General features: G+C 42.6%; 1 protein-coding gene across 3 annotated transcripts in view; it reads right to left on the bottom strand.

Annotated features, from left to right (window-relative positions):
• The window catches only part of SMG7 (SMG7 nonsense mediated mRNA decay factor), a 988,399-nt gene that overhangs the window by 309,546 nt on the left and 653,246 nt on the right, over positions 1-25,607 (bottom strand). For 2 of the 3 annotated variants that reach the window (XM_044085293.1, XM_044085292.1), the window contains exon 18: positions 2,180-2,329. The exons of the other annotated variant lie outside the window; for it this stretch is intronic. In XM_044085293.1, coding sequence (XP_043941228.1) covers positions 2,180-2,329 — 150 coding nt within the window. The remainder of the gene's footprint in view (positions 1-2,179; positions 2,330-25,607) is intronic. 3 annotated transcript variants of the gene reach the window in all.

The raw sequence follows: 25,607 nt of genomic DNA, 5'->3' as shown, positions 1-25,607 counted from the left end.
ACACATATATACACACACATATACATACAAACATATATATACATACCCACACAGACACACATATATAGATATAGATATATGCAAGTATGTTTTTTCACCTGGATAAATCCTAGTGATTATGTTAGGTAAACACTGTGTAGATCAACAACGAAAACAGTCGGTAATTTAAGCATGTCACAATGAAACAGCTCAGTTTAACGTAATTTCATGATTATCAGAACACTGAAGACTGTGACGGACATTTTAATGCAAGACTGTATTGTATTTCAAGCAATGGCTGATAAAATTATTTTGCTCAGAAATCCTTAAAATGGTCAAGAAAGCCATGCATTAAACAGCACTGAGAAGAAAACACCTTCACTTATAAAAGCAGTAGATTTACTGGTTTATACAGACCTGACAAAATGTGGGCCATTGTGCATGAGCATCAGATTTGAAATTTCCCGCGACTTCCAGTGTACTACTTTCTCCAAAAACATAAAACTAAGAAAGCACAGGTATACAGAACACACACTAAGCTGAGTTCACGTCTATCTATATAAGTGACCAACACATCTTTCCAAGTGATGGCAACACTCCAAGCCATCAAAAAGATTTTCTTCTGGGTCAGTTTCTGGAGACTGACCACATCTCCTAATGGACTAAAGGGCTAGTATAAGCTGGCTGTCCAATTATCTGACAACAGCTATACTAGCTGTACAGAACCTTGACAGCTAAAGTGTCTATTTAGAACACTACTAATTCTGCACATATTTCACAGACATGTTACAACATGTACTAAATAGTAAGGACACTGGCATTGCCTCCTTTGTGTACTGTACATCTGTCTCCCCAAAAAGCCATGCTCTCTATCCATTTTACAACCAAATGCCGTTGTCCAAAACCAAGATACTAGACTCCTGCTTTCCCTTTACTAAGGGTCAAAGGGTGCTTTAGTAACCTTAGGGCATTACCACTGTGAACAGGGACGAATGACATTTCCACTAGTATTATACTGCATTTAATAGAAACACAAAAGCAGCATCACTGACTGATTTAATTACTTGAGTTACAGGAACCAAAAAAAATAGTAACACAGGAACATATCACTAACACATGCTGGCTACACAAGGCTTTAAGAGCACCATTTAAAGTAATTTAGGAGTCTATGCCCAAATCAGAAGCATGCCTTCTCCAAAATTATACTAAAATGTAAACAGAAAGTGTTCAGCTCATGGCCCATAGGTGAAGTCTTGCCTATGATCATCATGACCCATGGTTAGCAGCCTGTGTGGAGGGAGTGAGTAGTTACCATCTCTTCACCAACTCAGGGAGGAGCCATTTCACCTGATGGATGTCAATCAAGCAAGCAAAGGATGCAAGAATCTTGGTACATGCTTGGTTCTGAACCAGAAATTATTACAGCAAACCAGTATGTGTCAGTAGGTTGGTACTGTAGGCCCATTTCAGTGGCATGGATGTTGGCAACTAGGTGTAATGCACTAATGGCATGAGTGAAAAAAGCATGACACTTCATGGGGAGACGAGAGTCAACAGAGCACTGATGGAAGAGCAAAAAGTAGTTATAAACATTAAATCCAACATCATCTGCACATTTAACACAGCAAAACTAGGGTGTGCTTGTGTGTGTGTTTTGAGACGGGAGGTTGTTTTAACAGTGAAGTTTATACACAAGCATTATTTGAAAACGAGTTGAGCAGCATTCACATTTATCACCAGAAATGAAGTATTTCCTTCCACCTCTAACTCAGTATCCCTATCAGTGTTTTAAACATTTTTGTTGAAAAAAGACAACTTGCGCACATTTCTGCATTTCAGACTTACAGTGGCACTAGTCTGTACATACAGGAGTTTCTAAAACTGAAACTTGCCTCAGGAAAATTAAGACTGGTAACACACACAGAGCTCAGTAAAGCTTGTGAGCTTTAGTGAGTTCAAATGACTGCTCTGAAGCAGTAGTGCAAAGCTTGTGAGCTTTAGTGAGTTCAAATGACTGCTCTGAAGCAGTAGTGCAATACTGCCAATTTTCATTACTCAAGCACCCTTAGCTGTTCATTCAGAACACAACAAATGAACACACCATGACAGTAGGGCTGCATGGGGGTAAGATTTTAGCCAGCAGAGTAAGTTGTTAGAAGACAGAAACAGAGAAATATAGATTAAAAATAAAAATACATACAAAGAGGCTTCTTCCAGGAGCAGTGCCAAGAGGGCCAGACAGAGCCTGGTAGAAATCATGAGGTTTAGAAAAAGCCAGTTCTTCCTCCTCATCAAAATCAGCGATACTTTTTAACAGGTCAGGAGGTAGCAAAGGGGTGCTCTTGGCATCCTACAGGTAAACAGCAATAAAGCAAAGGGAAATAGGGAGACAAAGAGAGAAAGAAAGCACAGAAAAGTCAGCAAGGTAATGCCACTAAGACAACAGTGAAAACAAGTACATGTCCCACTTTCAAAGAAACAGAAAAGACAGGTTTAACTTTTACATGTTTCAGTCTGGCACAAAGTTATTCGAAACAAATTAGCACAAAGGTGGTAATCTGAGGCATGTAAGTTGCAACTGTGAGTGACTACCAAGCCAGAAAGTTGTTCACGAAGGATAATGAAGTGACATCTTTAATAGTCGACCATCTAGCTTTAATAATAATGTTCCTCTACCTTGCCAATGATGCAGTACTTGGATACTGCAGCAGTAGATGATGGATTTTACAACACCCCCCACACCTAACCTGCTTTGAAGACAGTATATATTTATCAATTAACTGCGTGGTTTTTAAAATGAAGTGATTGACGTTTGGGACACGCATTTCCAATCATAAAAACAAACTGCATTTTGGCTATTGTCAGTTCTGAGTGGCAGCTGGCATATCACCCTTGATCCCTGCCCAGCAAATTCTAAGTTGAGGTACCAACCTCCACATACAAATTGAATTAACAGACAACACTGTCTGGAGAGGTGTATGCATCTCTCTTTCAGGGGAGAGGGTACAATATAATACCAATTTCATAAGTCTGAAACACTACATTACTTCTAACTTCACATCATGATTAGCAAAGAGAACAGTATACATATAAATATGTACTTTTTGGGTAACTTGCCTCTCAAGAACACCACTGATAAACCTTCACACGTGCGGACATTTGTAACAGTAACCTATGGTTTTCCATTTACAAGTACCACCAGCAGACAAGAAAACATTCAATTTGTGAGGTTAAATCTTAAAGGGTTATGCCACATAAAGGGTACACTACAACTACAAAAGCACTCAGTTTAAGTGTATTCTTAAGAGCCACTCTCTGTAGTAAATCAAGCATTAGGTCAGTACAGCTGTGTCCATACTTGGGGCACTGCTGTAGTATAATTCAGTATGTAGGAGAATTTTCCACTGGTGGATGCTCACTCAGCAGGCCCAACTCCTATGGCTGTTCAAATGTCCCACAGTGGACTTCTTCCAAGCCAATCAAAGGACACAGACATCGGTCCTGGACAAAGAGCTTTCAGTCTATACCATCTTTAGCTTTTTTTTCTTTCTGTTAGTAAAAATAAAGGGAGATTTAACCACTGAATGGCAGGGCCGTATTTTTTCCAGTTCCACCATAGGGAGAATCTAGACAGGAAGAGTTCCAAATGCAGATCCTAAAAATCCCAAGGGGTATCTGAATCACAAGAATTTCTTTCCATACTGCCCACCCCTCTGGAGCAAAGAAATTTAAGTAATCAAGAGTAACAGGAGTGGAAGGAATGTGGCAGAAATGAGTCTCCCCATCTGGGCCTTAGGGAGAAAAAATGACAATCAAAAACAAACAAAAGAAAACAAACAAAAAAACAACAAACCAAGGCTCAAAGGTGAGTGAGAGCTAGTACTCATATGGTGACTCTATTCTAACAGACTATTAAAGCAAGTTCTCACACAACCATTCCATGTTCTCTATGGATCACTACTGCAGTGTAATTCAATACATACAGACAGACTGCAAAAGAAATGCATCAAAAAGGATGACGAAACCCAGACTGGAAAGGAAAGTAGACCACTTCAGTCCCCTCACTGTGGGTGCCAAAGGTACTACAGTACGCTCTACAAGACTGCAGTAACAAACCCTGCCATGCACCAGGACTGGATGCCCAGTGTACAATATCTACACAGAAGACCAATTAGATACCTCACAAATTATTTCAGCAGACATTTCTGAAAAAAGCTACTGAGATGTCAGCTGCCCTGGCAGAATGGGTCCTGAAAGAGTCCTTCAAAGATTTTCCATTTCTCATAAAAATAAAATGCACTTGCTCAACCATTTGGAAATTGTTTTAAGTCACCATGCTACCTTGTTTACCTGGAACAAAAGGCATACGTAACTGTCTTGTTTGTGTGATTTCATTACTTCTGTCCATACAATATCAGAGGTACCCATGAACTACAAAAGAATTGCAAAATGCCTTACCCTATTGTTTCTGGGCTTCAAATACAACATAGGTAACTGGAATGTCTGACTACAGAAGACCTCAAACTACTTTAGGCATGTACCGAAGTGGATTCCTCTGGGTTAACCAGTCTTTGTGAAAGGCGGTAAAACTACACTTTACACATGTGGGTTTGCAAGTCTACGACCCCTATAAATGAAGAGAAAGCCACTAGGAAAATTGTTTCCCCAGTTTAGACATGAGAAAAACAAATCAGCCACTGGCTCAAAAGGATTTAATGTGAACTTCTGTAATAAAACATTTTTGTCCCATGGAGTGGAGACAACCCTCCCTGGCAAAAGGGTGCAGTTGCTCCTTAAGAACTTAACTGAACTACAGTTTACCAGATGGGGACTACGTGAAGACAGAGTGGATAAACACTAATGGAAGAAAAGGCCAGCCCTGCTGTAAATAGATCTTACAAGTATAACATGACTCCTGAGAGCTGCAGTCCTAGTTCATACCGTTGCAGAAAATAAAGGATCTAGTCCACTTAGTCAAGGTAAGCCTTCCTAGTATTAACTTTCCTGGCTAATTTTCTAACTGGGAAAACATCCTCAGCAAAATAAGGTGCATGAAAGAAGTCGGAGCACAAGTTATGCAGCCAGTGTGAATTTTGGAGTTTTGGGTGTACCAGGCAGGATGACATGCTAAGGCAGGGTAAAGGGAAGCTTTCTGCTTAGCTGAATCTGCATGGAAGACCAGTGCTGCCTTGGCTAGTAGGATCAACTCTGACCCCTGTCTTACGCTCTGCAGAAGCCTGGCAACAGAAGAGGAAGGTAGGCATGCAAAACAGCACTGTCCAGGGAACAGAAATGGTATATATTGCCCAAACCTACCCAGAGGGAATGCTCATACAAAATTGTGAAGCTGGTGATTTTCTAGAAAAACAAACAGATCTCTGGTACACCTCACTGCATGGTTATCATTAGATAGATTTCTCCAGCTGCCAATTATAGCTACAGTCTAAGGACTAGCAGAAAGTGTCTGCCACCTAGTTCAGATCTAAAGGGATGTAAGACGCCCTAACAGACATCTAAAATTAGGAGGCTAAAACGCAGGGCTGTAGAGTTAGCCTGCAGGAGGGGTACTGAGTTGCAGGACTTCTGGTGTCCAGGTCATTTGGAAGAGCTTGTGGGCTAGAACTATAGCCACCATCTCCTTAACAGTAATACACTTCCAATAGTCTTCGGTTTTTAACACCCTGCATCTTAAGGTAGTGGGTGGAAGCACTCAAAGCTCTGATGCACCTACAGCTAATCACTGCTTGTATGTAAGGGCAGGAAAGGCATCCTTGTGTTCACTATGATTGGTGATGCTCACCCAGCAAACTAATTTTCAATACATGGGATCGCTGGCATCTTTTTCTCTGGGGGTGGGGGGTGGTAGTAACTACACTGTTCTAGCATGTTCTTCAGGTACCACAGGATTTTCCTCATGTGTAGCTTGACCAAGGATGCCATCAAAATGATAGAAGCCTTGCACCCCAGGGCTCAAAGGAAGTCTCTTTATGACATACTGTTTCAGTGGGACTACTGAAAAAGAACTTCAGAACTCATATGTGCTTTGGTCATTCAAAAGATCTAGCATTTTTCCTGCATAATCCACTTGAATCATTATAACAACCCCCCACCTTTGTCAGGTTTCATAAATCTATACTCTGTTAGCTCACGTAAATTGTTCAAAAACTTCTTTTCATTCTCCGATATATTGTCTTCTTTTATTACCTAAGTTTTCAACATCTTACATTTCTTTCACAAATCTTTTCAAACTGCTCTATTGCTGAGTTTACAGGTGGCATGAATGTGCTTCTCCTTTTAATCAAATCAGTTCTAACTACATTATCACTGTTTCTAGTAGAAAAAAACATGGCCAAATTTAATTGCCTAGTATACAGCTTGAGGTTAAGCACTTTTGCTATATCAACTTTGAAATTTATATCAAATGAAAAGCCTTTTCTTAACAAGCTCATGTGAGAGTCCTCAATAACAAAATCAGAAAAATTGCAAACTGAAAAAACATCAATGTTAGTCACAGACAACACAATATTGTCTTATCCAGAATAATTATTAAAAATGTCCGTCGCTAATATATCTTTCCCTATGGTCTCACACTGTTCCTCCTTACAAACTGTTGGGGTGGGTACCAGTTCTTGGTTTGATTCCGGTAACCTTGCTGCCCCTGTTTCTTGTTCTGTAACCTCTGAGATCTCCTCAAAGGTGGCGCCTCCACTAAAAATGTTCTTCTCTAGTAGTATTTATTCTCTTATTAGTATTCACATTATTCTTTCCATTCTTACTATTTTGCACAGTGTCATTAAATTCATTAAAAAAATCAGTTGTAACAGGCAATGGATCCAAAGTATTGTTCACATAGTCATTAGCGTCTCTTAAAAGCTTCCTCTGTTTTCTCTCTAAGCTGGTTTTAACAAGTTTATCTGCCTCTAAAATTATTTTGTTATAGCGAGATCTATTACAGTCAAATAAAATATCGCTTGTAATACTGTCATTTAATTCTGTAAGCTGTTTCTCAATATCAAACAACTTACGCTCATTTTCTTTGATTATAATCCTCATCATGTCCATTCCAGTTTGGTCAAACAACTCCAACAGTTCTAGGTACATTACAGAGTCTTTTAAATTTCCATATCCTTAAGCCCTTGGGAATATCTTCTAGCTCTAATGATCTTTTTAAAAATAAACTGTCCATTTGAACGTTTTTCAGCTTCCTGGTTAACTTCTCAAAAGCATTCAACTGCTCCTGGAATGTACCAAGCCCTTCATTCCTTGCAGGGGAAGTTGAAAACGACATTTCAGGCATAAGTAGCATTGATCGAAAATCTGACACCATTGAATGAACTTCATTTGATCTTACATTCATTGTTGATCTTACATTCACTGTTGAATTAATCAATCAGTCTGTTACTCACTTCTAAGTCATTCCCAGACACTTGACAATTGTTGCAAGGAGTGTGCAATATAAATAGCGCCATCTGGCTCGATGTTAGACTGGTTCCACCCACAGCAGCAGCAGCACCAAACGCTTACTGTTTTAATATAGCTACCAGCTCACTCAGCTCTCCAATAAGCTTATCCATAGCCAAACTGCTAAACGGGATGAAAGGGCGATAACACAACCAAACCAAGTTAAAAAAACACTCAGTTTTAAAATATGTTCCTAGAATGCATGTATGTGTTTAATCTGACCTGCCACTTTCTGTTTTCAAACACATTCATCCATCTTGCCTGATTTCGTGACAGTAGAAGAATCACTATTCAGAAGAGATGGTCCTGCTATACCTAGAGATAGCTGAAAAAACATCTGTTTCTGTGTTTCCATAATCTTAACTTTTTCAGCAAGTTTCCTGAAGATATCCTGGTGCAGAAAGAAACAGCAGACTCTTACCCAGACAGCTGCCCTATCACATCATCTGGCAGGTACTACATTTTGATAGTGAGTGCTCCTATGGCTGTTGTACTGAATGCTCCTTCTAGAGCACCATGTCAACATCTTATGGCCATGGTTACCTTAATAGCATGCATGCAGACTGTGTGCGCAACTACATTAATCACAGGTTATACCAACAAAGTTCAGCTGCACAAGTCCTACTTACCTGTAGCAGAAGTTGTTCAAATTTTTCAATGCCTCAGTGGCACTTTTGGTTATCTGCCAAGTTAACCCAATACTGGACAGCTTTCAGAAGCTCACGGTCCTCCTTTCCTCTCTTCCAGTGGCAGCTGATTGGATGAGCATACCTTCAGATGGAAAGCTTCAGGACTGAAAACATACCCTGCTATTACGTGGTAACATTACAGAGTTTGAGGAGTTGGTGCTGAGAAATACTGGCACGATCAAAGAAGCTGGTGGTCCCCTTAGTGGTAGTGCAAATGTAAGAGTAATGAATTATAACAAAACTCTTACTCTGAAATACAATCAGAATACTAAAGATATCCAGAAAATAATTTTAAAATATTGGGATATCTTTTTAAAAATGCCTAACAGCTTGGAAGTGATCTCAGAACTCCACATATTTAGTTATAAAAGGGGACATAACACAAAAGACAGCTTTAAGAATAAACCTAAGGGGAAAACCACATGACTTTCTACTACTAACAGAATGATGAGCACTTACAGATGTGGCATGTGTAGCCAATGTAAATACATGGCCCACTGTGCAGAATTAAAATTGCCTACTATTGAGACCCTTTCAAGGGAACAAAATATTACAATTGTATGTCCAAGGGTGGTGTTTACCTTGCCTACTACCAAAAGTGTTCACACCACTAAATAGGGAAAATGGAAAGGTGTTTAAAGTCTAGAGAGTGTATGAACTCTATTATGATACAGGTAGAAGGGATATCAAAGCCCTTTATACACATCTGTTTCTTATGTAAGGAAAGTTTTTATTTTGGGAGCTGGAACACAACTCAAGGGGTGGTCAACGGGAGACTTGGTTGGAATATCCAGAATTAATCTGGCAGCTGCAGTTGAACATAGGGTCATTACCTGGTCTGAATAGCTAGCTATCCTTGGTCTCAGTATTGATATGAGGGCAGCAAAATTATATTAGTTTGTTTTAAAGAGAATTGTCACTGCAATGTATACATTTTTAAAATAATTTTTGGTATAAATCATACAATAATATTCCAACACACTTGTAGGTGTAAATAAGATGCGTTTTTAACATGACATTTACATTTTTTTCATTTTTATATTTATTCTGTACTTTTTTAGTATGGAATGCTTAGCATGGGAAAGGGTATGATGTCAGGTTGATGCAAAATAACGGGCTAATGATTTGGAAAGAATTTTAATTGTTGGATGTATTTAACTGAATTTGTGATTTACAGTGGCATTCTGATGAAGTCCATATTGGATGAAAGTGCTCACTCTACTAATATAGTGAATACTCTGGTCGAGATCTAGTGCTTTCCCTCCACTCTGCTACTGAGACATTTTCTATTTTACTGGAGAAGAGATCTCTACCATACCAAAGGAGACCTTAAATCTTCTTGAGAGTTTTTTAAGGACTTCTGGAATAGATACTAATGTCCTTCATACAGCTTTACAAACATCTTGCAAGGCAGTAAGAGAGGGTGATGGTCACATAACTGTGCATCTCATACTCTATAAGGTCACATAACCTGCCTAAGTCTGGGGTGATTCCCAGACTGCTCTCAAGCAAAAACATCACTAAATCTTGCAATCATCTGAGGAAAAGTGAGCGCTTGTTTGGACTTGAGCTCAGGTTCACCTTCTAAAGAATGAGTGACTGGATTCAGTGTCATCAGATTCCTCATCACACTCTGCAACAGAAAGGTCTCCAGCCAAACTAGCACTATGGCCATGTATGGTAACACAGCCATCGTATTAGCAGTTTGCAGAATACTCAGCCAAGAAAACCACATCAGCCTTATAAACAGCTACAATCCAATTATCAGTTGTATGATGAAGCTTATGTTTCTTTTTCTTGTGAACTTCACAACTAGATAAAATATCAGTGGACAGAGGATTACGTCTTGCAAGGACTACTCCTGCACCTAAAGGGTTTAGTTCTCCTATACCTGCCCCAGGTACTGGAACAACCTCAGAGGATGTGGCTAACCCTGTTCCACAGTGGCTGCTAAAGCTACACGAGAGGGGGGTGGGGAAAAAGGTAAGTGGTCTGCTGGCCAAGCAGTGACCCTGTCAGAATCATTAATTGTAGCCTGGGGAATATTTTTGTTTTGTTTTTTTTCTTTTTAGGTGAAACTGGATTTGATAGGGGTGGGGTACTAGAGTTAGGATGCATCAAGCCACAGGAGAGAACATCAGCCAGAATAATGAACTGACAGTACTGGATAATGTATCACAATAAGCATTTAAAGTTTAAGTATGTAAGTATGTCCCCACATTACTAAACTTTGCCAAACTGCTATTATCACAGAAAATGGTTTGAAATATGTTCAGAATTGTTTTACAACTGGCAGAAGTTAAAGAATTTCAAGTACACAACATCCAAACACCAAAGCAACCAATGTGCCACACTAGTAACAAAAGTAGCATTGATCATTGAAATTGCTACACCCAATGATTACAATGTGAGGGAGAGAAACACAAAGACAAAGTATCAGAATTTGCAGGCAGAAACAAGAGCAATGTGGAAAAAAGATGCTCAAGACATTTTCAATACTAGTACAAGCAATGGGTCTCACAAAAACTAATTTACAGTTGAATTTAGATATGCCACCAATACATGTAACACTCCACATGAAGTGCAGAAGTAGTCAATTCGGGGCATATTGCAGGTGCTGCCAAGAGCACTTTTGGCTAACATCAGAGACTGAAACAGTACTAATTTCATGAAATTTAATCATGTATGTGGTCACTATTGCTTTGGGTTGTGGGAGAACAAAGGGACAACCCTTGTTTGCTTGACTGGAGTGTATCCACCACAGAAGATAATTTTTGCAAGCTTGTGTCAATTTGACTTGACTGGATAATGGTTGATGGACAATGGATCATTGAGTTGCAAGTGTCCAGTGAAGAACTCTCATATGGTACCTTGCCAACGGTATCAGAATGACTGCCACAGACATCGATCCCAAAGCTTGGAGGATCGATTACTGAAAGAGAAGAGTTTTGAATGATCTTTTTGACCTGGAACTGAATAGTCTGAACTCTGGACAGAGAGGGGGAGGCTGTTTGTGTGACTGCATTAAGCAAGACTCAGATGAACTCCAATTTTTGTGTTGGTTTGAGATGAGATTTGTTGCAAATGATCGAAATCCCCAGATGAGGGTACAAGTGGAGTACGTCTCAAGCTTGAATCACATGATGCCTGGCTGAAGATGTTATGAGCCAGTCATCCAAATATGGAAACACTCAGAATCCCTGCAGTCTCACAGGAGCTGCTACTACAGCCTTACACTTAGTAAACCCCCTGGGGGGCTGTGGTGGGACCAAAAGGCAGAGCTATATTTATCCTTCACACCCATGAATCTTTTGCAATTTCTAGCCACGCTCTCTGATGCCGGGATAGATGACAGACTGCCTCCAGAGATGCATAGCTGGGCCTCCTTTTCAGAGCGCTGATAGGAACTGCCAGAGAAAGTATTCCCAGATACTTGATTCTGCGGACCACTTCTGCCACTGAGATAGGATCCTCCATTAGAGTTCCCCTTCTACCCCTGAGGGAACTGTCTCCATGTGAATCTTGGAAGGGACCCTGGAATTTTTGGAACCACATTTTCCATCCTAGAAAAAGTCCACTGAGGTTTTGAAAAACGTACGCTCACAGCTGAATGGGTTTTTCCTTCCTGCTCACACCTATTACGTTGGGGCCAAATAAAGAACTTCTTTCAAAAGAACCACTGATGAAGAAAGATTTGAAAGGTGCCACAACGTCACACAAGAGCATCCAGGCATGTCTCCTGATGGAAATGCCTCAACCTGTCAATCGTGAGGTACATTCAGCTGCTTGGAAGATGAGCCCCAAGGATGAATCTGAAATGGACTGAAGGGTAGCCAATGCAGGGAAAAAAAGTTATGTACTCACCATAACGTTCCATGTTGGTAGCCCAACTCGCCCTTCATTTTTACGTATGGGTTCGGAGCAGATCCTCAGCTCCGACTCGGCCGATTTATAAGCTCAAAGACATCTGGTTGGCTCGTGGCTAAGCAGGTATCCCATAGTGCACCAGTACAAACCCTAGATCTTGTTTGCTGCTCACTAGAAGAAATAACCATAACAGACAAACCAATACTAAAGGGTCCCCAACCAAAGATAACCAAAATATTAATATCTCCAGATTCTTCCAGGATGGGGGCAGGAGGGCGGGTTGGTAAAAATGAAGGATGGGATGAGATGGACTACCAACATGGAATGTTATGGTGAGTACATAACTTCTTTATGTTGTGTAGTCCAATCTCACCTTCATTTTTACATATGGGACAGCATCCCTAGTGCCTTATTCTTGGGTGGCTCACTGGAAAATACTCCTGAGCATCGTGGCACCAAAAGATGCTCTACCCCTGGAAGCTAAATCCAATTTGTCATGTGTAATAAAAGTGTGAGGGGTAGCCCATGTAGCTGCTGCACAAATATCAAGTGGGACCCTGGCTTGAAAGGCTGCAGAGGTAGATGGAGACCTAGTAGAATGAGCCTTGATCTTGAAGGGTAAAGGTCTGCCTCCGAATTGTAGACAAAGGCTATCCAACTGGAAATCCAATTAGATAGCGTCACTTTAGAAACTGGTAAGCCCAATCTGGATTCAGAAAAGGAAATGAATAGTTGATCTGATTTCCTAAACTCCTTGGTCCGATGCAAATAAAAATGTAGTTGTCTATGAATGTCTAGCTGATGAAACAGACATTCATTTGCATTACAGTGATTAGGGAAGAAAACTGGGAGTTCTATGGATTGATTTAAGATGGCGTGAGAACAAACTCTGGGGACAAAGGAGGGGGTTAGTACGCAGTGAGACCCTGTCTTTATGAAAGATCAAATAAGGTGGCTGAACAGATAAGGCTTGTAACTCCGATACCAGTCTAGCTGATGTGATAGCCACCAAAAACAAAGTCTTCCAAGACAAAAATTTCAGTGAGGATGAGTGGGAAGGTTCAATGAGGATGAGTGAGAAGGTTCAAACAGGGAAAAGGTCAATTTGGACAACACAAAATTTAAATCTCAAGAAGCCACAGGTTCTTGGAGAGGTGGCCTCAACAGAGTGGCTCCTTTCAAAAAGGTCTTGCATAGCTTATGAGACATTAAATTGGTGTCTGGAAATCCTAAATGGAAATGAGAAATAGCTGCCAACTGAACTCTGATAGTGGCAGCGGCAGATCCTTGCTGAAAAAGCTCTGAGAGAAATTCCAAAATCACAGGGATAGAAGCAGTGTAGGGATCTACATTCATTTTCTGTGCCTAAACAGAAAATCTTTTCCATTTACTGCCATATAGTCTCCTAGTTGAAGGTTTATGGGAGGACATAAGGATGTGACAGATACATCGTGAAGCCTGACTAGGGATGGAACTGGAGCAACCACACTGTTAAGGTGTGGATTGAGGGATGTAGTGAACCTGACATGTGAGTCAACAGATCTGGAGCTGAGTCCAGAATCCAAGGATCGTCCAGGAGAAGAGGCTCGAGGAAGGGGAACCAAACCTGACGAGGCCAGTAAGGAGCAATGAGGATTAACTTGCATCCCAGCAGTCTGGCTTTCTGAATAACTTTGGAAATCAGAGGAAATGGAGGAAAAGCATACAAAAGACCCAGGGGCCAAACGTGAGCTAGAGCGTCTCTGGGCGTCTCCCCCAGAGGGGGAATGAGGGAAAAATAGCTGCTGCATTTGGCATTGACTGGACTGGCAAAAAGGTCGCAGCAAGGCTGCCCCCATTTGCGGAAAATCTGTTCCGCTGTTTCATGTTTCAGAGACCACTCGTGAGGCAGTAGGATTACCCGGCTGAGCTTGTCAGCTATCACGTTGGTCGTCCCTGGAATGTGTGCTGCTACCAGAAATTGATGGGAAGAAATCGCCCACGCCCAAACTTGCAAGGCCTCTCGACAGAGTGGGTAAGATCTGGTACTGCCCTGCTTGTTGATGTACCAAACTACTGATATGTTGTCTGTCTGTATCGCAATAGTCCCTAGAGGAAGAAGGTCTTGAAGTGCTTGCAACGCCAGGAGCACCGCCCTCATCTCCAGAACACTGATATGCAGGTGAGCCTCGTGTTCTTGCCATGTGCCTTGATTAGTCCTGCCGAGATAATGCCCCCCCACCCGATCTGGGAGGCATCCATGGTCACAGTGTCAACAGGTTGGGCAGGAACAAAGGCGGCGCCCATCAACTGGTTGGGTGCTATCCACCAAAGGGAGGTCCTCCTTGCATGATTCCATCAGCAGAATAGGGTGATTCAGCGGAAGACATTGGAAGGACCACTAGGAAAACAGAAGCCAATGGAGAACTCTCATGTGCAACGGTACTAACAGGATGGTGGATGCCATAGTGCCGAGGAGCTGAAGAACCCACTTTGCTTTGACCTTCTGCAACAGGAGAAAACGATGAATTTGAAAGATTACATTTTGTGCCCTATTGGGCGGGAAGACGAGCTGTCATGTTCACTGCGTCTACCTCTGCGCCTATAAAATTCACAGATTGAGAGTGCAATAATGCAGATTTTTCCCAATTTATGGAGATCCCTAATTGAGCACAAAGTTGAATAGTGGCGTCCCTGTTTTGGAGAAGTAGATGCCTGGTATGGGTGGGTCAGGAGCCAGTCGTCCAAGTGCAGAAAAGTACAGTTGTGTACACTTACCATAAATGTAGATGCTAGAGTGTAATCACTGTTGCAGTCATTACATTTGGGTAATCTGCTGGCAGGTTGCCTCAGTCGGCCTGAATTCCAAAGTCTTGGGTCCTGCGTCGGTTGCTGTCTCCTCTTCCATGACGTCAGGTCGTCGGGGGTATAAAACAGGCAGCCAACACCATTTTCTTTAGTTTTTCTTGCCCCAGATGTCAGGTGCCCCCCAAATGGGTAGCAAAAATATATATACAAGCAATATATACATGCAAAAATACAAACTTTACCTTCATCTACAAGCAAATACACCACAAAGGCTATAGAAGATAGTGAAGGAAAGAGAAACTCCAGAATAAAAAAGGGGGGGGTGGCGGGCAGGTAACCTGGACTGCAACAGTAAATACATTCGAACATCTACATTTATGGTAAGTGTAAACAACTGTACTATGTTCTTCGTGTTTCACTGTTGCAGTTATTACATTTGGGTAGAATCCCAAAGCTATGGATGGGAGGCTGGAGCTAAACTTCCTTAGGGGCGGCTATAAGGCCCTGCAGAACTGCAGTGGAAAAGCTTGCCCTGGACTTACAGTAGAGAGGCAAATGATAATGCTTTGTGTAAGTGTGAACAGAACTCCAAGTAGCAGCCTCTAGAATGTCTTTGGTTGGTATCCCTCTGAGAAAAGCTGCTGATGTAGCTGCAGCCCTGGTGGAATGAGACCTAATGCCCTTGGGCACCGGTTTGCCATGGTGTAAGTAGCAGAAACGAATGCAGTGGCTTATCCACTTTGAAATAGTCTGCTTTGAAATAGCCTTTCTCTCTGATCCTGCAGCAAATGTCACTAGTAACTGCTCAGTTTTTCTTAGAGCTTTAGTCCTGCTCAAACAGAATCTTAGTTGTCTGTGTACGTCCAAGGAATGCAGAATCCGCTCCCCCTTGTTCTGTGGATTTGGATAAAAAGTTGGCAGATGAATAGTTTGGTTAAGAGCCACACTGGAAACCACCTTAGGCATAAATGAAGGATTGGTCCTCAGGGACACCCTGTCTGGGTGAAAAATGATAAAAGGCTCCACAGCCATGAGGGCCTGTAGCTCGGAGACTCTTCTTGCTGAAGTAATTGCCAGGAGCAGAGCTGCTTTCCATAAGGACTTTAGATCTGCAGTAGCAGCTGGTTCAAATGGAGGCAGGGTGAGCTTTTCCAACACATAATTGAGGTCCCATGCAGGAATTGGTGATCTTCTGGGAGGCCTTAAATTTTTGGCCCCTCTAAGATACTGCTTTAGTAAAGGATGAGAAAAGATTGGTGGCTCTGTGTTGTAATGAGTCGAGATGGCAGAGGCAAGGATTTTTATTGATGAAAAAGATAGGCCTTTGTCAAGCATCTCAGTCAAGTATTGTAAAATCTGAGTAGTATTTCGCTCTGCTGTGTCAGTTGCTTGTGCTTGTTTCCAAGCACAGAATCTCTTCCATTTATCAGCATAAGATTTTCTAGTATCAGGCTTTCTGGCTTCCAAAATGACATCCATCACAGCTTTACTGAGGTGTTTTAATAACTACATGATCAGCCATGCTGCCAGGTTCAGTGTTTGGAGCTGATTGTGCAGGATCTGATTGCTTTGCTGGGACAGTAAGTGAGGTATTTGAGGCAAATACCAAGCTGGGAATCGAGACATATTCCTTAGGATTGGGTACCAGTATTGGCGGGGCCAGTCCGGGGCAATTAGTATCATCTTTGTTTTTTCTTGTCTGACTTTTAGTAGGACCTTGGGAAGAAGAGGCAGAAGTGGAAGACAAACTGATAGGTTTTACCAACTGAAGGACAGGGCGTCCACTTTCCATGCTCGTCTGTGATAAGTCCTTGTGCAGAATTTTTCCAGTTGATAATTCCGAGGAGAGGCAAATAGGTCTATGTCCGGGCTCCCCTATTTCTTTGTTATCATGGTGAAGACTTGTGGATCTAGTTTCCACTCATGAGGGTCCATAAGGTTTCTGCTTAAATCGTCTGCCAGAGTATTTTGCTTTCCTGGCAGGAATTGAGCTTGAAGATGTACTTCGTAAGTCAAGGCTGTGTTCCACAGTGCCATGGCTAGTCTGCAAAGGGGGTATGAGTGCGTGCCCCCCTGCTTGTTTATGTACCACATAACCGTGGTGTTGTCCATCTATTAGTAGTTGTCCTGGATGAAGTATGTCCTTGAAGGCTGTCAGGGCATTTTGAACAGCTAACATCTCTTTTTGGTTGATATGCAGATGCATTTGTTTTGGGGTCCATATGCCCTAAATGCATCTTCCCGCCACGTGGGGTCCCCATGCATAATCTAATGCATCTGTTAAGGTTTGGCTGACAGGGATTAGAGTGAAAGCCCGTCCCATGTTTTGCTGACATGCCTTTGCCCACCAAAGAAACTCCTGTTGTAGGCAGGGAATAAGAGGAATCATAGTTTCCAGACTGTGACAATGTTGACTCCATAAACTTTTTAGGTACCACTGTAGTTTCCTCATATGCAGTCTTGCATATGGAATCAGTAGAATGCAGGATGCCATGAATCCCAAAGCCTGCAGAGTTTGTCTGGCAGATAACTGGGTTTTTGTTGCCATCAGGTTGAAGTAAGTAGTCAGTTGCCTTTGTCTGACGTGAGGAAAGCCATCTTGGCAGTTGTATTCAAGCTTGCACCCAGGAATGTTATCTTTTGAGAGGGTACCAGTTGTGATTTATTTTTGTTTATTGTGTACCCTAGGCATTTAAGAAGCCTTTTCACAAACGCCAGATGCTGAAGAAGAATGTCCTTGTTCTCGGCTTGAAATGAGACAGTCATCCAAGTAAGGATAGTTTTGTATGCTTCTTTGTCTGCAAAATGCAATTACTAGTGCCAGGCACTTTGTAAAGACCCTGGGCGCAGTAGATAAGCCAAAGGGCAGTGCAGAGAATTGGTAAAGCATAAAGCCAGCCTTGAAACTGCGGTATCTTCTGCACGGTTCCCTTATTGCGATATGCAGGTATGCCTCTTTTAGGTCTAATGTCTCCAGCCTAGCGTTCTTGCCCAGCATGGGCAGAAGCTGCCGCAAAGTTAGCATTTTGGATTTTGGAATGTGCAGGTGTGTGTTCAGAATTGATAAATCCAGTATTGGGCGCCAGGCCTTGTCTTTTCTGGGTACCAAGAACAGTCTTGAATAAAACCCCTTGTCCTTTTTCCTGTCCTGGTACTGGCTGGATAGCCCCCATGTCCATGACGGACGTAACTTGTTTCTGTGCCTCTGTCCATTGATTTTTTGGCAGATCTGGCCAACCGTTTGCAATTGGCAGAGTGTTGAAGTGGAATCTGTATCCCTGAGATACTATGTTTAACACCCACTTGTCCTGGGTTATCAACTGCCAATTTTGAGCATAAAGTGCTAGTTTTCCCCCTAAGGGGGCTGCCAAAATATAAGTGCTTGGTGATGGCAGAGGGAAGTCACTGAGACCGTTTACTGTAGGGTTGCGCTTTATTTCCTCCAGATTTGGAGGTAGAAGCACCCTATTGCTTTGACCTGTAAGAATCCTGCGACTGGTATCTAGAACCTTTAGGTTGCCTAGATTTGCCCCGTTGAGCTCTGTCGGACGCAGGAAAGGACCATTTTTTTTGTAGGCCGGTGTCTACTGAATATTGGTGGCTGCACTTGTATGAAGTCTTTTACAGTTTGCATAGATTTAGCTTTGTCTTACATTTTCTTTAAAACCTCTTCTGCCTTAATACCAGAGTATCATGCTGTAAAGTTGCATCTAGCAATTTAGCTTTAACATGATCAGGCAGATTTTGCTCTTTTTAGCCAGGCATGCCTCCTAATCACAGATCCAGTAACTGCAGCCCTGCAGGAGGCCTCTAAGGAATCAAAACCACATTGCAAAGTATGCTTTCCAACTTGTTCTGTTGCATGCAATAATTCCTGAAATTCTTTATTTTCGGCACATTCAGAAATCATCATTTTCTGTTTCAGTAATCCCATAGCATGTTGTTGATACTTGAGCATATGAAAAGTACAGTTGTGTACCTACCATAAATGTAGATGTTCGAGTGTATTCACTGTTGCAGTCATTACACTTGGGTTATCCTGCTGGCAGGCTACCTGCAGTCGGCCTGAATTCCAAAGTCCTGGTCCAGTGTCAGTTGCTGTCGCCTCTTCCCTGACGTCAGTGCACCAGGAGTATTTAAGATGCAGCAGACGCCATTTTCTTCAGTTTTTTTTGCCCCAGATGTCAGGTGCCCCCAAGACGGTAGGCAATACATATTGCTTATAAAAACATACAGTAAAATAAAAACAATACCTTCATCTACAAGCAAATGCAACACATAGGTTGTATAAGATAGAGAAGTATAGATAAGTACCAGCAAAAAAAGGGGGTTGGAGGGTGGGTAACCTGGTCTGCAACAGTGAATACACTTGAACATCTACATTTATGGTAGGTACACAACTGTACTATGTTCATCGTGTTTCGCTGTTGCAGTCATTACACTTGGGTTGAATCCCAAAGCTGAGGTAGGGCGACTGGGTCTAAATAGGATTAGGAGTGGCTATGAGGCCCTGCAGAACTGCAGTGGCAAAGCCTGCTCTGGATTTAGAGTAGTGGTAAGTGATAATGCTTGGTAAAAGTGTGCACTAACTCCAAGTTGCAGCCTCCAAAATTTCCTTGGCTGGTATTCCTCTGAGAAAGGCTGCTGCCCTGGTAGAATGTGGCCTAATATTTTTAGGCACTGACTTGCCATGCTGTGCATAGCAGAAACGAATACAGTGTCCTATACATTTTGAAATAGTCTGCTTTGAGATAGCCTTTCCTTGTGATCCTGCAGCATATGCTAGAAACAGTTGCTCAGTTTTCTGAAAGCTTTTGTTTTGTCCAAGTAGAAGCATAGCTGCCTGTGTATGTCCAAGGAGTGCAGAAGTCTCTCCCCTTTATTCTGGGGATTTGGATAAAATGTTGGCAAATGACTGGTTTGGTTAAGAGCCACACTGGATACTACCTTTGGCATAAATGTTGGGTTTGTCCTTAGAGAAACCCTGTCCGGATGAAAAATGATAAAAGGTTCCACTGCCATTAATGCCTGTAACTCTGAGACTCTTCTTACTGAAGTTATTGCTAGGAGCAGAGCAGTTTTCCATGATAAGAATTTTATATCAGCTGTATTGGCTGGCTCAAAAGGAGGCAGTGTGAGCTTTTCTAAGACAAAGTTGAGGTCCCATGTAGGTATCGGTGCTCTCCTTGGGGGTCTTATGTTTTTTGCCCCTCTGAGGTACTGTCTTAGCAGCGGATGAGAGAAAATAGGAGGTTCTGTATTGTAATGAGCTGAAATGGCAGAGGCATGGATCTTAATTGATGAGAAGGATAGGCCTTTGCCCAGCATCTCAGTTAGGTATTGTAAAATCTGAGGAATATTTGGAACAAGTGATTCAAGTCCTTGTGCCTGGTTCCAAGCACAGAATCTCTTCCATTTTTCTGCATAAGATTTCCTGGTGCTGGGCCTCCTGGCTTCCAAAATGACATCCATAACAGCTTTAGAGAGAGGTGTGTTCTGAGTGGCTATATTATCTGCCATGCAGCCAGATTTAAGGTTCTGAGTTGGCTGTGCAGGATCTGGTTGTTTTGTTGAGTCAGATGATGAGGAATTTGAGGTAAAGTCCAGGTTAGGCCTTGAGACAAGCTCTTTAGGATTGGGTACCAGTGCTGGCGTGGCCAGTCTGGGGCAATCAGAATCATTTCTGGCTTCTTGTCTGACTTTTAGGAGCACCTTGGGAAGGAGAGGCAGTGGTGGAAAGGCAAACTATTAGGGTTTTCCAGTTGAATGATAGAGCATCCACTTTCCATGCTTGTGAGTGATAAGTCCTTGTGCAGAATCTCTGTAGCTGGCAGTTGTGAGGGGAGGCAACAAGATCTATGTCTGGGCATCCCCATTTCCTTATTATCATGCTGAAGACCTGTGGATTTAGTTTCCACTAGTGAGGGTCCATGAGGTATCTGCTTAGATAGTCTACCAGAGTATTTTTCTTTCCTGGCAGGAATTGTGCCTGTAGATGTACTTGGTAAGTCAGTGCTGTGTTCCACAAAGTCATGGCTTGCCTGCAGAGGGGTAGGAATGTGTGCCCCTTGCTTGTTTATGTACCACATAACTGTAGTATTGTCCATCTTTAGTAATAGTTGTCCTGGATGTAGTAGATCCTCGAAGGCTGTCAGGGCATTCTGTACAGCTAGCACCGCTTTTTGATTGATGTGAAGATGCATTTGGTCCGCAGGCCACAAGCCCTGAATACATTTTCCTGCCATGTGTGCCCCCCAGGCATAATCCGATGCATCTGTTGTTAGTGTCTGCCTGGCTGTGGGTAAAGTGAAAGGCTGTCCCTTGTTGTGGTGACAGGCCAGTGCCCACCATCGAAACTCATGTTGCAGGCAAGGAATAAGAGTTATTATTGTTTCTAAGCTGTGGCAATGTTGAGTCCAAACACTTTTTAGATACCATTGTAGCTTCCTCATATGCAGTCTTGCATATGGAATTAGCAGGATGCAGGATGCCATGAAGCCCAAAGCTTGCAGAATTTTTCTTGCAGGTAGCTGGGTCTTTGTTGCCATCATTTGAAAGTAATGAGTCAGTTGCCTTTGCTTGTCTGGCATGAGATAAGCCATCTGGGCAGTTGTATTTAAGCTTGCACCCAGGAATATTATCTCTTGAGAGGGCACTAGTTTTGATTTATTTTCGTTTACTGTGTACCCTAGGCAAATTAGTAATCTTTTTACAAACGCCAGATGCTGTAGTAGAATCTCCTTGCTCTCTGCTTGAATAAGGCAGTCGTTCAATTAGGGATATATTTGAATTCCTTTTTGTCTGCAAAATGCAATTACTGGTGCCAGGCATTTTGTGAAGACCCTGGGCGCAGTAGATAAGCCAAAGGGCAGTGCAGAGAATTGGTAATGCATTGAGCCAGCTATGAATCGGAGGCATCTTCTGCAAGAATGTCTGATTGGGACATGCAGGTATGCCTCTTTGAGGTCCAAAGTAACTAGCCAAGCCTTCTTGCCCAGCATGGGTAGAGGTTGCTGCAGTGTCAACATTTTGAATTTTGGAACATCCAGGAAAGTATTTAGAATTGACAGGTCTAGTATTGGTCTCCAGGCTTTGTCCTTTCTGGGTACCAAGAAAAGTCTTGAGTAAAATCCTTGCCCCTGTTCTTGCTGTGGTACTTTTTGAATAGCTCTCATGTCCATGAGAGCAGAAATTTGTTTTTGTGCCTCTGCCCATTGATTTTGTGGCAGGTCTGGCATACCTTTTGGCCTTGGTAGGGTGTGCAAGTGGAACCTGTAACCCTGAGAAACAATATTCAATACCCGTTTGTCCTGGGTGATCGTGTGTCAATTCTGTGAGAAAAGTGCTAGGTTACCCCCTAAGGGAGCTGCCAAAAGGTAAATGCTTGGCATTTGTAGAGGGAAGTCATTGGGACTGTTTCCTATAAGGTTGTGATTTGTCTTCTCCGCCTTTGGGGGCTGAAGCACCCCATTGTTTAGGTCTGTATGAGCCTTGGGGCTGAGATCTGCCTCTTGGGCGTCTGTATCTGCCTCTTTGTGACCTGTCTGACACTGGAAAGGACCAATTTTTAGAAGGCCAGTTCCTGCTAAATCTAGGTGGCTGAACCTGTAAGAAATCCTTTACTGTCTGCATTGACTTTGCTTTATCCTCCATTTTCTTTAACACCTCTTCTGCCTTAACACCAAACAAAGTATAATGCTGTAATGGAGCATCCAATAATTTTGCTTTAACATGATCAGGTAAACTTTGTTCTTTTAACCAAGCATGCCTTCGAATGACAGAACCTGTAACTGCGGCTCTGCAAGAAGCCTCTAATGAATCAAAACCACATTGCAGAGTATGCTTTCCCACTTGTTCAGCTGCATGCAATAAATCCTGCATTTCCTTACTGTCAGGACATTCTGAGCTTGCAAGCATTTTCTGTTTTAGCAAAGACATTGGGTATTGTTGATATTTAAGCATGTGAAACTGGCAGTTTAAAGCCCTTACAGCTAAAGTAGCAGAAGTGTAAATTTTTGCCCCCATCTAGCCAGTGCTCTAGAATCCCTATCAGAGGGAACAGGGATTTTTGCAGTGGAAACCTTGACCCCTTTGGGACCCTGAGAAATTGTTTCTGGGTCAGCAGCGGGGTTTTTTATAAAGAAATTTATGAGAGTCAGGGACCCTGTAGTACCCATCTGGCTTGACTGGTGCAGGGGGTAAAGAATCAGGAGACAAACTGGATTAAGAAAAAACATCAACAATATCTAGTACAGGGGGGATAGAAATGGGCCTGTGCTGAGGCAGTAATAGAAAGTCTCTGAGCCTTTTCTTGGATTCTGAATAATCCTGGCTCTCTCAATGGAAATGCTCCCTCATGGTGTGCAAGGTTTCCCCAAAAGAGTAATCCTCAGGAGGAGAGGCTGAAGGGATAGATTCCTTCAGCATCAAGAGTCCTCATAGGGAGGAAGAGAATATCCCTGTTCTGAAGAGGAATCAGAGGAAATAGAGACCTGGTCAGAAGAGTCATAGTCAGTGTCTTGCTTAGGCCTTTTATAAGGAGGGGGATGGGAACCCCTGAACAAAGTAATTAGGTCCTCGGCCATTTTAAGCATCTGTTCCTTTGGCATGGATGACTGTCCAGGAAAATGCTGTACTGGTTTCTTTGTCTTTAGTGGTGTTTTAGACGTTGTCTTGGCTGCTGAAGTGGACTTGATAGTAAGCTGTGTAGGTCTGAAAACACCCTCAGAAGCAGATGCCTGTTCAGCGGCTCCAGACCCATCTGAGGGAATAGTTTCCGTAGGCCCAATACCTTGAGTTTCCAGAGGCCTAGTTGTCTCCACATGGGAGTTGGAAGCGGCCTGTGGATCTGAGGTAGTGGGTGTCAGGGGCTGCAAAAGTGCCTCACTGAGAACCGGCGACTGGCCTAGAAGAGGCTTCGTCGTCGGTTTTGGACCTCTGATGCCTGTCCTTTTCTTTGTCTTTGCATTTTTTATGAATTCCGGTCGGTTGTTCCGACAGCATTATGTAGTTAAACCTTCGGCCAAAGTAATGTAAAGCAAAATCAAACTGACGCTTAATAGTGCGTTGGTTGAATCTAGCACAAAACCGACAACTAGCAACGTCGTGGTCAGGGCCTAGGCAAGGAATACAGTAAGAACGGAAATCCTTATGAGGTATTTGTTTCCTACAAGAAATACAATTGTTAACTTTTACTGACATCGGTTTGGAGCAAAAAAAGTTTTCCCAACGGGGTACTTAGCTTTATTGAAGACTTTGGTTCTGAAATTCAATTTCGAAAATCTCAGGAGTCGGCCGACCGGCACTTGTGAACTGCTTTTGCTTCGGGCACCGCGTGGCAAGAAAGACTGAAGAAAATGGCGTTGGCTGCATCTTAAATACCCCTGGCACACTGACGTCAGGGAAGAGGCGACAGCAACCGACGCCGGACCAGGACTTTGGAATTCAGGCCGACTGTGGTTTGCCTGCCAGCAGGATAACTTAAATGTAATGACTGCAACAGTGAAACACGATGAACATCTAGCAGTTTAATGCCCTAATTGCCAAGGTTGCAGATGTATAAACCTTCTTTCCCCATCTATCCAGTGCCCTGGAATCTCTGTCAGAGGGGGTAGGATTTTTTTGCTGTTGAGGCCTTAACACCTTTTGGACCCTGTGAAATAGTTTCAGGGTCAGCAGCAGGGTTTCTAAATAAAAATTTGTGAGAGTCAGGAACCCTGTAATATCTGTCTAGCTTGCTAGGAGCCGGAGGTGAGGAGTCTGGAGTCAAGCTTGACTCCAAAAACACATCCACAATGTCTAAAACAGGAGGTATGGCTAAAGGCCTATGCTGAGGGAGGAGGAGGAAATCCCTGAGCCTCTTTTTTGATTCTGAAAAATCTTGCAAGGTTACTCCAAAGGAATAATCTTCAGGAGGAGATGCAGATGAATAAGATTCCTTTGCATCAGAATCCTCATAGGGGTGGTATAGATAACTCCTGATCAGAAGAGGAACCAGAAGAAATAGAAACCTGATCTGAAGATTCGGTTTTATATAAAAATGTTGTGGCCTACACCCTCAGAAGCCGGTGCCTGCTCAGCGGCTCTGGACCCATCTGAGGGAGAGAACCACGGGTATAATACTTTGAGAATCTCGCGGCATGCCGGACTCCACATGGGTCTCGGTAGGGGCCTGCGACTTGAAGGTAGCAGGTATCCGGGGCTGCGAAAGCGCCTCACTGAGTACAGGCGAACCGGTGACTGGCTTAGGGAGAAGCTTTGTCATTGGTTTTGGGCCTCAACGGTCTGTCTCTGCCCTTTTCTTTGCGCTTTTTGTGTACTCTGGTAGTCAGATTGCTATCAGACGACATCTCAGGATAGTTAAATCTATTTCCAAAATATTTTAAGGCAAAGATATACCGACGTTTAATAGTGCATTGGTTAAATCTAGCACAAAACCGACAGCTAGGCACATTATGATCAGGGCCTAGGCAAGAAATACAGTATAAATGGAAATCCTTATTAGGTATTTGCCTCCCACAAATAATGCAATTATTAACTTTTTCTGACATCGGTATGGAGCAAGAAAAAAGTTTCCCCAACGGGGTACTTGGCTTTAGTGAAGACTTCGGTTCTGAAACTCGAATTTGAAAATTTCAGGAATCGGCCGACTGGCACTTGTGAACTACTTCTGCTTCGGGCACCGCGCAGCAAGAAAGACTGGAGAAAATGGCGTCTGCTGCCTCTTTTATACCCCTGATGACCTGACGTCATGGAAGAGGAGACAGCAACCGAAGCAGGACCCAAGACTTTGGAATACAGGCCGACTGAGGGCAACCTGCCAGC

Source organism: Protopterus annectens, chromosome 10.part0 (genome assembly GCF_019279795.1).
Source record: "Protopterus annectens isolate FY-2018-M chromosome 10.part0, PAN1.0, whole genome shotgun sequence".
In the NCBI taxonomy this organism is placed as follows: domain Eukaryota; kingdom Metazoa; phylum Chordata; order Ceratodontiformes; family Protopteridae; genus Protopterus; species Protopterus annectens.
The sequence above is the reverse complement of the archived record's forward strand: the minus strand, read 5'-3'. Positions and strand labels throughout refer to the sequence as shown.